At 35.1% G+C, this 16,606-nt stretch overlaps 1 protein-coding gene across 1 annotated transcript in view; it reads left to right on the forward strand.

Moving 5' to 3' along the window:
* Positions 1 to 909: 909 nt before the first annotated feature.
* The window catches only part of LOC149795584 (uncharacterized), a 35,902-nt gene continuing 20,205 nt past the window's right edge, over positions 910 to 16,606 (forward strand). Inside the window, exons 1-3 of the mRNA XM_089963821.1 lie at positions 910 to 1,257; positions 5,959 to 6,339; positions 7,279 to 7,770. Of these exons, the coding sequence (XP_089819947.1) occupies positions 1,230 to 1,257; positions 5,959 to 6,339; positions 7,279 to 7,770 (901 nt within the window). The 5' untranslated portion in view covers positions 910 to 1,229. The remainder of the gene's footprint in view (positions 1,258 to 5,958; positions 6,340 to 7,278; positions 7,771 to 16,606) is intronic.

The following is a 16,606-nucleotide window of genomic DNA, read 5'->3' on the forward strand; positions in this document are numbered from 1 at the left end:
GAAGTCGCTCGATCTAACGCCTGTACCTATCCAAGATGCCGGATCTTCTCTCTGGTCATGGTAACCTTGCGTAAGGGATTAACTCTAGCCTGCGGCAATATTCAGACATCAAACATGGCTTCTAATAATACCTTAGTGTATACACGACTTACTAACTGGACTCAGCATACGTGGCACCATATATACATGTGTGTGTGTGTGTGTGTGTGTGTGAGATTTGGATTTTTAACGTAGCTTTTAACAATTTTTCAGTCATATCGCTACGGTGTCTGCAGTGTGGCAGTTTGTAGTGATGTCTAGCACTGAGGCATCATGCCGCACACATGTGGCATGATGTCCCACCAAGTTACATTATCCTGACACCGGGCCGACCAGTCCTAACACTAACCTCTTAATGCTGAGCGCCAAGCGAGGCAGCTGCTGATACCATTGTTGTCAGTCTTTGGTATGACTCGGCCGGGGATCGAACCCACGACCTCCCGCATCCGTATGTATGTATGTATGTATGTACGTACGTACGTACGTACGTAAGCACGCACGCACGCACGCACGTACGTACGTATGTATGTATGTATGTATGTATGTATGTAGCAGATATTTTCCAAACCGATTTTTAGGTCAATACATTTATTGAGGATGACAGAAGTTTTCCTTGCTAATAAATAATGCAGACCAACGCCTCTGTCTCCATACAAATGTACACGTTGTTACTATAAACAAATATAATTATATATAATTCATTTTATCAGCCAATTCGCATAGGAAATTTTCAGATTACAAAACACCGATATTAAATGTTGTGCACTAGGGGACAGAAATAATTAATGCATTGCTAGTTATTGTACATGCCACCGATACGTATATATGGCATCGATATGTATATATTACAAGTTGCACTATGATAGCACATCGTGTGACGACTAAAAAGCTTCGTCCAAGCATGAAAATACAAGCAACCGTTACAGTCACGCTTTTAGACTTGTTCGTTAACATCTTTAAATGACTTCTTCAAGGCTCTTTAAGAATTCATACGTAACTGGACTATAGAGCGTTAATTAGTTGTACTGCGAGATTTGGTGGCATTTCGCATTGCAAGCAAGAAGAGAAAATCAGAACTCAAGTTGAAACAATCACTAACCGCCTCGTGATTGTTGACGATTGTCTTTAAATTTTACTTAAATATTATTAAACCAAGCGGATTTGGGAGAATGCTGGGTATTTGACAATCGATGGACACGGATAGCCTACAACCCTCCGGTAAGCTGTTATATTGTCAGTATACGGTACTACTTCTACTACTACTACTAGTACTACTACTACTACTACTACCACTACTACTACTAGAATATCCTGCTTTGTCCTCTTCTTATTGTTCTCATTCTTGTTCTTTTATAGGTTTTGATTGTCAATTCCCTTTTTTTTTAAAAATTTAAAAGTACTATACTGTTATTATACGTAGGTTGAAAATTGGCTTGGAAGCGATTGATGTCACTGGCACTCAATTATTAACGTGTTTTGTGTCTTAGGTAAATTTTAAATGCAAAACAGCTGGAACGCATGTATATGTATGATAAAATTGTTAATTTCCAGAATACCGAAAGCATGGTAAATATTAAATGTTAACTTAACTTTTTTATGAGCAGAATTGATTCCACGTGCATTCAGATCTTATGGCACTGGCCCGTCTCCACTGTTGTGCCTATACATTCGTGTACTCTTGACTCATATAAGGCAAACACAATGAAGTCATTGAGACTCAATGTTGCCACCTCTTCTATATAGGTATGCTTCTGTCACAAAACAACAGATAGATCAAGTAATTTCAATATGTTTCGAATAGAGTACTGCGCACAGCTATATATGAACAATTTAATGCTATGCAGCGCTTTTCGATGATTCGTCATAGTGACAGGCAGACTTGTGGCATGTTAGTATGAATGACGCCCTTTTGCATGCAAAATATGCATACACTTAACGAAGACGAACAACGCTTTGATAACAGTCAATGGCGAAAAACATAACTCTCTCTTATTCGGTATAACACACACACACACACACACACACACACGAAAGAAAGATGATTCAGAAAACGACTAAATTATTTGTGTGTAATCTTTGTTTACAAATATTTAATTTTTGTACAGCATCAACCAAAGGACGAAATTTAAAATATAAAATAACTCCTTCTTGTCTCTTTTTTGGAAGGTCAACGTGTGTGTTTACATGTGTGTTTATTCCAACCAAGCCAACGCCAACCCATTTTCGTTCCTCAAGTCTTAAATGTGTATAAATAATGCAGTAGAAATAAACGCACTTAAAATCATGTATCATCAGCATGAAATGAAAGGAAAACCAAACAGATCCCCTGAACGTCTCCACAGAAACACGTTTTCACATCCAACAATACAATTATTCGGAGACACAGCAATGCGAATTAAGTAAATGTGTAGGGTGTAACACAATTTGGAAACATTATATATATATATATATATAGATAGATAGATAGATAGATAGATAGATAGATCAGTTGTAGCACGTTTTCTGCTTCCCGTCTTTCAGGAATACAAATGGGAATGAATGCTAATGGCAGTTTTGTTATTGTCCCATTATTGCTTACTGTAGAAGAAAAAAAGGAGATTGTGTTATTTTCAGACAACTCACAACAATCGATAAATCCACAAAGACAACTACTTAATACGTAATATTAAGTATAAGGCGTTAATACTTTAGCTCCTGCATGTGAGTGTTCAAATCAAATGAATTATCGTTATCAAAGCTTCATCTAGTGGTGCAGTTGCACAGAAACATTCCAAGCAAATCATTTAGTGGTGCAGTTGCATAAAAAGCATTCCAAGTAAATCATTTAGTGGTGCAGTTGCATAGAAACGTTTCAAGTAAATCATTTAGTGGTGCAATTGCATAGAAACATGCCAAGCAAATCATTTAGTGGTGCAATTGCATGTAATCATTCCAAGCAAATCATTTAGTGGTTCAGTTCCATAGAAACATTCCAAGCAAATCATTTAGTGGTTCAGTTGCATAGAAACATTCCAAGCATATCCTTTGATGGAATAGTTGCATAGAAACATTGCAAAGCACATTTTTGGTGGAATAGTTGGACAGAAACATGCCATGCACATTCTTTGGTGGTGCAGTAATAACACAGAAACATTCCATGCACATCTTTGATGGTGCAGTAATCACACAGAAACATTCCATGTACACCTTTGGTGGTGCAGTAATAACAGCAACATTCCATGCACATCTTCAGTGTTGCAGTAATAACAGAGAAACATTCCACGCACATATTCAACATATTGAACATATTCCATTCATAACTATTATATTAGGGTTTTTTTGTATAAAGCAACATTATTTGTGAATTTTTAGGGGTATGATTTAAAATGCAGTTCTCTACTTTAGATGGCATTGTGAAAGCTAGTTGGTTTCAGTATTGATTTCTCTAATATGTGCAATAATACATGAGACCTAGAAAATTTATATTTCTAAAGCTAAATTTTCTTAAATATGTTAGAGAAATTCATATCTCGTGCAGGAGACCCTAATTTGCTATTGCAATTATATGGTCTTAAAATAAGTAATAGAAAAAAATAAGAAGCAACAAGTTATGTAAATTTCAACAAAATAACTTATTTCCCTGGAACACAAAGTAGACATATAAAAACAACATTTGGTATTGCGATTTAAATCCCATTTAATCCTAAAATTCCTAACACAAGTCCTAATGAATAAAAATACTGAATAAACATTAGTGGTATCCCTGGAGGTGTTGATGTGCCTGTAGTAGTCAGTAGTCTCTAATGTACTAAAGAGCCTGACGTGCCAACAGTCTTAGGTTGACTCACAGTAAAATAATCAAAGGTTTCCTTGTTTGAATTCACTAAAATTCCAAGTTAATGTCTCTTTCCAAGAATATTATACAGCACTTTTTATTTCCAGCGAAGAATAATTTGAATTAAATAATTTCATCCCAAATCAAACACTGGTAACAACAAATGATTCTGCCTCAAGATCTTATAGCACGAATAAATAATTTTCCAATTAAATAAGATTGTAAAGCCGTATGCTTGATCTGGGTCCAAGAATTTTTTTTATTGCTTAATGGAAACTTCCATTTTTATAAGATTCTATTACTACAAATTGTAATAAAGAACATGGTTTACACAATGACCTTAACTCAGACCAAGATAAAAAAAAATTAACTTCTATTGATAATGATCCTAATATTAATCCCACACTCGTAGAGAAAATATTATCTATGTATTAATTGTTTACAGAATTAAAAAAGATCAATGATTATGGTCAGGTAGACAATAAACTTGAGTTTGCACAAGGTCAGCTACAAAATAAAATTTTATATAAACCCAAAAGATGATGTTCCCTGAGTGGTTAAGCGGGGTGAAAATGTTATTTTTGTCCATTGAAACATTCGAAAAAGAAAACATGTTTCGTTCTGAAACCCCTTTATTCCAAATATATCGCATGATTTTAGTTACTTATCTATCAGAGTGGCAGAGTGGTCTAAAGCGCTCACCGTTACAGATCATTGCCGTCTCACCTCTGTCTGCCTGGGTTCGACTCTCGGGTTCGGCCAATGTGGGTATGTGGGAAAGCTTGCCAGTAGCTTCTCGTGGGTCGATGGTTGTTGCTGGGGTTTTCTCAGGTATTTATACTGACCTCCATGTATAGCCTATATTGTGCTGAAAATGGCGTTAAACGAGATAATGTGCCTGCTCCAAGTGAATAAAAGATATATTTAATAAAAGTGTGTGAAATCTCACTCAAGCATATTGGTTAGCAATACGAATAACATACTGAAGTAGCAGATTTCTTACTCTATCCCGCCCGGAAATGTCAGCGATTTGTCGTTTATGTTGTTCTGTATTTTCTGTAAACTGGCATATACAATTTCAGTGGTAATACAATTCTTATTCCTAATTCAACGTAAAATAGCACATAAAAAGAAAAATAATGATGGAAGAATATTTTCCCCCTGTTGGCTTTGAATCGGGGACGTCAGCAAAGCAGCCGTGTTTACCACTTGACGATATAAGCGTCATTCATAAGTTTCAAACTTTATTGGTCATCAATGACTGATGATGGGCACTGAAAACATATTTATTGAAAATATCAAGATTATTTCTCTCAAAAGCATCAAGTAATTCACGCCAAATATAATGTGTGTAACAATACTGTAGACTGCGCATAAAAGGTAGTATCCCCTCACTTATTTCAGCCTTTTAGTAGTTCTGATGAAATTGCAATCCTTAGATAGATATTCACAACTCACCCTTCGATTCCCATTATTTGCCATCATAAGGATTGGAGTGATATAACTGTATTGTGAAAGCACACACATATGTCTATCCATCTAGCTCAGCACACACACACACACACACACACACACACACACACGCATATATATATATATATATATATATATATATATATATATATATATATATATATATATATATATATATATATATATATATATATATATATATATATTCTGCGGTGTATACTAAATGAAAGTCCAATTATATCTTTTTCGCGTGAGATACGTTGACATTTATCGAAGGGAATTAAGTTTCTAATTGAAGCTCTTAGTATATTGTAATGCATGGTATATTACTATCACGAAGTAGAAGCATAAACAGGTGTATATGGACAGCAGGTCAGGGCAAAATTGTTGTCACCTGAACCTACATTTAACAGAAAAACTCTTGAATCCTTTTGGTTTTCGTTTCACATTTGGATCTAGCGTATCTTTTAATTCCTAATTTGCTTGCTGAAAGATAGAAATTCACAGACCTTTTGTGAGTAAAATTTTTAATAAGGAAAGAAATTTGTTCCAATTGTTTACTGGTTTTATTAGTAGTAATTATTTTAGTCCTAGAAATATAATTTTAAACTTGTTCACCTCTGTCTTTAAAGATTTGGAGAGAGATGCAAGTTCCCATCATTTTGTGACCAGAGACATCAAATCTCTGTGCTGTTCAATGTTAAAAAGCCGTGGTGTCCTGACGCTCGCTGGGTGTGTACTGCTCATTCTGTACTCCTTCCTTGGGGCTGCCATTTTCATGGTTGTCGAAGGAGGCCAAACAAGCGACCAGATCAGGACCAATGTGACAGAAATATGGATCGATTTGTTATCAGCTCTTTCTTCAATTGAGGGTACGTGCAACGTTTCAAAAGTGGAGGGGCTACTCCGGAGGTACGAGTCAGACGCTAATAAGACCAACTGCAGACGAGATTCGCATGTTTGGAACTTTTGGGAAAGTTTATTCTTCGCCACAACAGTATATACAACAATAGGTAAAAGCTCGTGGATGTTGTGTCAGGTCTTTTATCTTCAAAAGTGTCATTAGATATACGAAAAGTTATAAACTTTGTTTGTCTCGTTTAATTTTAAATCCTTATTGAAGTGTATGTTCTTGAAGTAGCTTCACTGCTCCTAGAAATTTTATTTTCATAATTTCTATTCTCGTATTTATTGATTGTTCCCAAATTTAACTCACTGATTTTTGTTTCCTTTTACAACATAGCGGTAGGAGGAACCTTGTATGGCTACGATAACTCCCAATTATTAACACGTGACACACATCAGTACATCAGTACAACAACCCATAAACGTCACAAACCATCAGCGCCTGCCTCTTGTGTCTAGCCACTGTGGTTTTTCCCGCGTATAATTCTGACTTTAAATGTATTTATCACCTACCTCCTTACAGTAGCCATTTTTTCCCATCCATTGGGTGGCCATAGAGAAGATAAATGAGTATTTGCGCGTGCTTTCTGGTGGACCCGACTGCACACCTTTCTTAACTTTGAAAGCATGGAGAAACAAAAGGTGGATTGGGTGATGAGTTGGTATACATTTCATAGACATTTGTGTGCGGAAAACTCAAAAATAGTCACAGCTGAACTCACGTCTAAATGTTGGCCCATTTGACGGTGTATATTATTCCTTGACTTTACATTAGCTCATAAAGCTGCTGTCAAGAAAAGAAAGACAAATAATAGTTCCAAACATCATAACTGCAAGCCTTTGTTGCTCAATTAGTCATTAAACTTGCACTTTTCATCATCATCATCATCATCATCATCATCATTATTAACTTTTGAGAAATTCATCTTTGCTTTCACCGTATATTTCCTTCGTTTATACATTATATTTTGAAACCCTAAATTTTATATTTCATTTTATACATATTTCCCGTCTCAAATGTTAAAACGCTTATTGTTATTTTCCAGGATATGGAAACATAGCTCCAGTCACAAACCCAGGACGTATCGCCACTATATTGTACGCCACATTTGGTATCCCGTTGTTCCTTGTAGTGATAGCGAGCGTTGGTAGATATATCCCGATTATAGTGAGCCGAGCCTGGTATTGTATTTTGAGAAGAAAGATAACAGGAATTAATAACCCAAGGAAAATGATCCGGAATGTCATTATTGCCATTCTCGTTCTCATTTTGTATATGCTAACTGGAGTTCTGATTTACACACGGTGGGAAAATTGGAACTATTTCGAGGCATTTTACTTTCTGTTCATTTCATTTACCACTATTGGTTTTGGAGACATCACGCCCGAACATCCTAAATTCTTCCTGTTAACATCTCCATTTTACATTCTTATCGGCCTTGCCATCATGTCCATGTGTATTGATTTAGTTGTAAAAATGATTATCGATCTTTTCCGCAAGAACCTATTAAAACTATCCCCGAGAGATGCAAGCACGCAAACCACATAAAGACAGCATTTATCCTGTATACCTAACGGATACTAGGGAGAAGATATACGGTCTATATTTACCTAAGACTTTTAAAAGCTATCCCTCTTGTCAATACAAAGATGCCTCATTCATAACTTCTACCTGCAACAAAACTGACAGAGAAAAAAAAATGTCACAACGGGAGCTGCATAAATTTGAGATTCAAGAATCTGCAAGTGTGTGCGTTTTAATTACAATCGTAACATCTCAGTAAATCTCGACAAGCCATATAATGATGTCAGGTGTAACCATGAGCTTTCAGAAATAAAACTCACAGGAATTAACTACTCCCTCACCGATGAATTGCAGAAGGTATATGGCATTTCACTTGGTCGTTCAGATATTAAGAGACGATAAAACATGGCTCATTTTGTGGAAACGCGTGGAAGCATGTCATTGTGACTAACTTGACGCTTTAGTGACTTTTTAACTCGACCATATGTTACAACTCTGTAGTCATACACTAAGTAACAGAAACAAGCAGAACCAGTAAATTATGTACAAATTACTATTTAATTGTGTCATTTAATTTCATTCTTAACAGTACATGGCGCAGTTAATAGTTGTAGATGTATCTGTATAATTGTAGGTATGATATATATGTTCTTTTATGTTTACAAAGTTTTAATTTATATTTTATTTTAGAGGTATGGACTTTGTAGTCTGAAATAAAGAATTCGTATCTTATCTTATCTTATGTAAAACGTAACAAATACTTTAATTTGCAAAGTTATAAAATGAACATTTAAGAGGAACTTAGTATTATGAATTGAGTCAAAAAATATTCCTAAAATATTATATTCGAGTCCAAAAGAATGGAATGTTCATAAAAAACTTTGGATCTCAAATGTACGTATCACATTTATATGTCGATCACTTGGCAAACTTTGCTAAAAGTCTTTCCACGTGCCTACTCAAGCTCTTCCATCTGTAGACTGGATCTTGAACACACTTCTTATGATATTGGAGCTGTGCCTCTGAAACAAACAGGTCACAACCTCTTATCCACTATTCTCTCTGCATTTTCTTGATTTCCATCCATCACATTCAAACTTCGAAGTTTCTTCTGCTATCAATACTCCCTTCTGTTTAATTTTCTTTCATCCTTCTTTGTTGCAACATATGCAGTCAGGCTTGCAAGAATCTCTTCTGATTCATCAGAAGATTGACTGGTAGTTCGAGATGTACATCTTGTAAGTTTTGACAAGACGTGATTATTTCTATCAGGGGAAAATTCATTTTAAACCGTCGGTAAAAGTCAGAATGGTGTCCGTGTTCATTGGTACATTCGTTGGGCACTTGTTCAAAAGTGTCCAGAGACTACAGTCAGAACCAGCGTTTTCGTTTACATACACCTTTTAATTTCCTCAGTCTGTTATCCGAATCTGTATTAGGGATACAAATGTGAATGATGGACAGTGAATGATGCACATCTGTCTCTTAAATTTCCCTGAAGTCGAACCTTCATTGTCCTCTCTTTTATCTTCTGTGAAATCATTTTTGTCCTCTGTTTCTTCATTTACCCCAAATCATTGAATGATCAAACTAACAATAATTGTTGTAACATCTTATGTTCGTAAAGATGGACTAGTGTATTGACAGTGCCAATCCACAAGCTGTAAAGCATAAAACAATCGAAAACTGAACACTACTGCTAATACAAAATCTACTAACTACTGAATCCTAATCATATGCAAATACATTAAAAATTTATTAGTAAATATACAGACATGTCATAATCTGTCACATATTCTTATAAAATAGAATAATATTATACGTGATATCCCAAAAAGTCCTACCTTAACAAAGTCGGACCATCGTCCAATTTTAATGAATATCAATACTGACCTACTTCCTGGCTTTGATTCTTGCCCCATAAAATTGAAAATACAACATAAACTAATCAGACCAAACTCCCGACAAAAAAAAAAAAAAAAAAACCACCCTGAAGTATACTTAAACCTCGTCTGTCTTTTTAAGCGGTTCCTTATTGTGCAGCGCTCTGTAATAATTATGGCGGTAGTAATCGTGTGCATATGAAACGGTAAATATTTAGCGAGAAAATCCCTACCTAATGACTCTGGTTATAGCAGGCTAGAAGGACTGTGTCAAAAAATACAAAATAAAAATGCACTACTATGCAATAAATGCTTACCTTATGTGTCGCGATAAAGGTAAGTTTTGTCACGGGTTTCTTTCTAACCAAATGCGCCAAACCAGAATTCAATTTAACAATGCCCCTTCTCTATGAAAGAATGCAAACTTTCAACACAGAGCAGACTCGTTTGCAATTTTATTAATTTTTTAGACCAGCGTGAAATTTGGACAAAATAATACTATAAACTTTAGTGGCTACCGACTTTAATTGACGGGAACCATAACCAACATAACATACACAACATGTAGTCAATCATTTTGAAGTTTTACTCAACAGTGTTAAAAACGAATGGAATAAGGAGTTTTATATTATATTATATTATATTATATTATATTATATTATATTATATTATATTATATTATATTATATTATATTATATTATATTACATTACATTACATTGTATTGTATTATATTATATTATATTATATTATATACCCAAACAAAAGGAGGGTAAATGTCAAGGATCAGATTTTTTTTTATATGTAGAACAATTTTCAATTTCATATTGTAGACTCTTTCTTCTTTAATTGCTTTATTTATTTGCACGTTTGTACATAACTATGTTCCAGTTAGTTTCACAAAAATTAAATTTATCCTTCTACTGAAAAGTGAAATGTGTTACTTGGACTTACAAATATAATTATAGACTTAAAGCTCTTATGACAATTTTTTAATATATTGGGAAATAGTTGAATGTATTGTACTATGCATATGCGAAGTCACAATTTTGATAATGAGTTTGGATTCTTTTTTAAAAACACATTCAGCAGACAGACGTACGCTTCTATTCCTTTACAAAAAATTAACAACTATTCTTTAGACCATGGTAGTATGTGTTTGTACGGCGTTAGACTCTAGTGAACATGCTTTTACGTAATTTTAAAAATTGTTTTGTTTACCAAAATCATATTATTCAAATATTATTTCTGCACAATGCAATGCGCTCCGCAGTGTACAAACGTAAGTGAATGTATGAAAGAAAAGTTATTAGTTATAATAACTGTCGTCGTTTACTTTTAAGCCTTCCTGGATGGAACAGTGCATTTACCCATCATTATTGTGAAGAAAATCCGTACAATCCATTTTTACTGTCAACCTTGGTGGGCATATAATATGTGTTTCGACTTCCTGTATGGGCAATTGAGTTAAACAAATGCTTGCTTATTTTCAAAAACATAAAATCGCCCATGCTCCTTGAAGCACTTCCATTGTCAAGTCTTGTTTCGGAGGGTTGTATTTTTTTTTCCTTCATACATACATCCATATATATATATATATATATATATATATATATATATATATATATATATATATATATATATATATATATATATATATATATATATATATATATATATATATATATATATATATACGAGTAATTTCCATTTGATCACTGAGAGGAAAATGTCATCTCTTTTCATTGATTGCTTGAAACTAGATATTCAGTATCGTGCACAGCATGATGGAGGAAGGTTATGCTGTCATAAACCTATTTATTTCCCTTTATAGTTGTGCATTTCTGTGGATATATACATGTTCTGCTGAATCACAAATATTCTAATACTCAAGGGAGTCAAGAGAGTCAAGGGAATCAAAAATCAACTCACTACTGGGCGAAACACGCAACACCTGCTGGAGGCTTGCTTTAGGTCGATGCTTACCGTATTTCCGAAGACCGTAAAATAACAGCTTACAGCTGAAAGGTTCCTAACCGCATTGATATCACAAATAATTTTCATTTAATCAACTAACGCTTTAAAAAAAAAAACTGATCGATATTTCATGTCACGTACTACAAGGGTCAATTAATAAAAATTAGTCCTATACCAAACAAACAAACACTTATACCAGAGAATATCTCGAGAAATATGTGTTGAAAAATTAAACAGCGTATATTTTTCGTAAATAATACATGCTATCATAAAGTCTCGTGGCTAATATACATTAGTATATACTTGATCAATAGTCCCATTAGTTCAACATTGTTGGTACGGGTCAATACCAAGTGGTCTTGACTGGAGTTAAATAAAAATATTCGCTTCTTTCTTATTTGGTAATTACGTGCCCACGTTCGAAGAAATACTTTTGTCTACGTCGAAATAAAAATGACAACGGACGCTGACCTTCCAAACTTTATCGAGATGAGTCCAGAAGAGACAGAGTTGTTTTTTCAACCATTTGCAGACGACGTAAAGGTGGAGGCTAGAGATATACACATGAGTTCAGGTGAAGTGGAAAATTTCATAGAAAATCAGAAAAAAAGTATAATATCACAGCGGCGACGCAACGAGATCTAAAAAAAAAATACATTTCAGCGATAGTGAAAAGCAATAGTTATGCGATGTGAAGAGAGAGGCTTGGACAATATCAAACATCCACCTGCATCTATTGAATGACTATCGTTGTAAATGTTTTGTTTCTATACTTAGATGTGACAGCCTGATATAGCTGTCAGCCAATATGAAATTTTTAAAAAAATACTGTATTGAGCCACCACCAAATTAAATAAAGGAAATGTATAAAAAAGTCTCCTTCCAAAGACTTAAAATTGCAAGATGAGAGAGAGAGAGAGAGAGATAGAGAGAGAGAGAGAGAGAGAGAGAGAGAGAGAGAGAGAGAGAGAGAGAGAGAGAGAGTACCATCCAAAGACTTAAAATTGCAAGATGAGAGAGAGAGAGAGAGAGAGAGAGAGTACCAGAGTACCATCCAAAGATTTGAAATTGCAAGATGAAAGAGAGAGAGAGAGAGAGAGAGAGAGAGTACCATCCAAAGACTTAAAATTGCAAGATGAGAGAGAGAGAGAGTACCAGAGTACCATCCAAAGATTTGAAATTGCAAGGAGAGAGAGAGAGAGAGAGAGAGAGAGAGAGAGAGAGAGAGAGTACGAACCTTAGACATAATGTATCAATCATCATGTTCTGTTTCAAGTAAACGGTGCAATTTCATTAACTCGGAATTATATTGTTTTATCCCGTACTCCAAGAAAATTAATAAGTAATTTCTTTCGTTAAACAAATTGCATATGGTTCTGGAACTTTCAGAGATTCGTATCTAGTAAAGGACATATGGAATTCTTTGACGATAAGCGAGAGAGAGAGATGGAATAGTACAAAAAGGTTAGTTTCAATTGCATGCATTGATGTAAGTTTGAACTTGTTGCTGAATTTATTCATTTTTAAATTCATCCTTCAGTTTTCGTTGAGTACAGAAATAATCGTGTATGTTATACGATTCCTGTATTGTATGGGTATTATACAATATTTCATTCATAAGAATGTGTTCGGATTTAGTTGTTTGTATGTAACAGAAATCATGTTGTGTAAGATTTCATGCATTTCTTCTGACAAATTATAAGGAGTAAATTATCTGTCTTGACGGACTTGTATCATAAAGATTTCTTGCTTTGTGAAAGGTTTACTGGGAATTGATTTTCCTATGTCTGGAAATGTATGTCATTGAATCGCCAGTTAGCAAAGTAATAAAATAAAACGTAGAGATACGATAATAGGTTGTTTTGTATTAGGTGCAAAATGTAACCTAGCATACATTTAGGTTGGGTATTTTTGTGTGCTTTAAAGGAGATAGCTCCATAAAATTCAACAGTGGGAAAAAGAGGTTGGATACAAGAGGTAGATAGAGAGGATGAAGGAAAGAAATACGGATACACCGACCGATCACCAGCAGTGTTTTGGAAAAGACCAGAAGCACTAGGTGATGCTGTCATGCCAGCAATGTGAGTTCGACCAGTCACCCGATCATTTGATGAAATTTTTTCTATCAGCGTAACAGAGCGGCTTATTAAATTTCGGATAATTTCGAAACTCTGTTTCTGAGAGAAAGTGAATTTTTCACATGTCATGTTCGATTTCGTTTCTTATGTAATTTATTAAATTGTTGTATTTTACATACGGGGGTTCGTGTTCTTCTATTCCATATCTCTACTCAGGTCTCTTATTATTTCATCTGTAAATTTCATATTTTTATTTTACTGTTTACTCGATAAGGAGATCACACATCTTCCAACCTCCTGACATACAGTGACCTTAAAATTAATATCAATCCTTCTGTTAAGGTAGTGTGCAAGACCAATTGGACATAATATCCTGGGAACGTTGATGAAGTTTGCTGCTGAAAATGCGGGTCTCCAAAGTAGAATCACGAATCACTCTGACAAGTAAACAACAGTTACAATACTCTAAAACCCGGCGTGTCACCAAATAAAAGCATGCAAATCACAGGATACAAAATTATTTCATCAACTATTTCTCGTATCAGTGTTTCATTTGTTTTTCTTGGCTTTATAACATTCCATTATCTTTAGCAAGTTAAGTTTTGTTCACTGCTGACGCCCGCTTTCATAGTAGTAAGTAAGTGTATATCAGTGTGCAGTACTAAGATTTCATTTATAAATTGAACAATATGTAATAACATGAAATAAAACAAAATAATTGTATTGTTTCAATTGCATTATTCCTTTTATATATCAGAACGATTAATATGCCTATCAGCAATTGCATACTAAAAAGGTTACTGACAGAGTATTGAAAAATATTTGGCCCTCTTTCTTGTTGCGTCCACATGCACACGGGACTAATTTTTTCAATACTCAGTCAATAACATATTTTTACAACACCTATTCCTAGTATGTAGTTAATTACTTGTTTTTTTTTTTAAATATCTTCTGAATACCAATTTCCCGTCATAAAACAAATAATCACTAAAATCTAAGAAATCTAGAGAGACATAATATATATCGCACATGCCCCCGGTTTGTTACTTTTGTTGTTGTTGTTGTTTTAGGGTTTAACGCCATTTTTCAGCACACGATAGGCTATACATGGCGGCCAGTATTAATGGTGGAGGAAGAACCCGGGAAAACCCCAGAAAGAACCACCGACCCACGAGAAGCTACTGGCAAGCTTTCTCACATACCCACATAGGCTGAATCCGAGACTCGAACCCACGCAGACAGAGGTGAGATGGCAGTGATCTGTAACGGAAAGCGCTTTAGACCACTCGGCCACTCGGGGCCCCCCGGTTTGTTACAATATTATGTAAACTAACATTGATCTGACAAGACGTAAACAGCTTTCCTGCATGTGCAATTAACGCTCATTTTCTGCTACATAATCACGTGCTCACGTGGTTAGTGTGCAGTTGATGCAAGTTTTCGGCACTGTTTTGTTTGCATGTTCACAGTGTTATACGTATTCAGTAATCAATTCTGTGTAACTATTTTTAAGCAACGTCAATGAATTTTTATTTACATACTGTGCTTGGTCTATGTTTCCTGTTGACGAAAACATGGGCTCTCATACTTTTGAAGGTATGAAATCGTTAGATATGGACAGTCCTTTAATTACTATATCGGGAAAAACACAATAGTCAACACCAACGATGCTATGAAAAACTCCAAGCAACATATTATGCAATAAATCTCTAAATGATGATGCCTTAATAGTATTCGTGACACAGCATTCCAATCATTTCGCAGATGTTTGCATGCCCTGGAATTCCAGGATGTTCTATTATGTAATATTTAGTACAATCCTCACATTGTACTCCACGCAAAAACAAAAAAAAACAATACAACTTTCTATCAGATTTATGACATATGTTAGAGAACATATTTTGATTGGCTGAAACTGTCATAGTCTTCATTCACAATGGCATTGCAAAGGTTCTACGTTTGAATGTTCATTATGCAAATGAAGCGGGGCTATCTGGATTTCGTCCTTTCGGTCTGTTCGCTCATGTCAGTGTAACGTAGCAAAATAACCCCCATTTCTACAGAGAATTATGAACCCCTACCAACTCCTTTAAAAACAACCCCATCCACTGAATAGTGGAAGGGTCAGTTATATCACTCACCTCGCGATAAAAATATGTGTATCAAAAGCAATAACGTCTTTTTTTTAGAAGTCAGAAAGGTCATGTGACTTTCTTTGGATCAGCGAGCGTCGCATTACTCTGAGATCTAGTCAAATCAAAAGCGATACGACGTGCGTCGGAGCGTCATAGTACGGAAAAGCACACCAGCACCAGGAACCCTAATACTAATAGGAGAACTCCCAATAAAACTACTGCGTAAGGAAATAATGCTCCGATACCTTACTCGAGTATAATCAATACACGGCACTAATCACATTACAACCAAAGCCCTCAAATAAGTGATAAACCCTTCTGAAAGAGAATGAAAACTAAAATACCCAGAAGGAATATAATGGCAGATCCAATAAAAGACTTACAGATCCCAGATATTAACCTACATAAGATATGATAGTACTCTGACCCCCACCCCGTGGATATGCTCCACGCCACAAACTAACTTTAACCTCAGATAATTACGGAACAAACAAGAAGACCCAATAGGTCAAGGACCACGATCTTAACTTACATGACTAACAATTACGAAACCTATATCCAAATATACACAGAAGGGTAGAAAATAACACCAAACAAAATATCCCACAAAAAAGCAGCAGTAGTTTGGAAAAAAGACTACAGGACGAGCACGCAATCTACGCTATAAAATCATGGCAATATTAGCAGCGCAAAATTACATCAAAACCAGTCCAATGACTTAAGAAGTAATTCTGCACGACTCACAGTGTGCCTAAATCCTTTACATCTGACCAGTCA

This window comes from Sinohyriopsis cumingii, chromosome 7 (genome assembly GCF_028554795.1).
Source record: "Sinohyriopsis cumingii isolate HCF-2022 chromosome 7, ASM2855479v2, whole genome shotgun sequence".
Lineage (NCBI taxonomy): Eukaryota > Metazoa > Mollusca > Bivalvia > Unionida > Unionidae > Sinohyriopsis > Sinohyriopsis cumingii.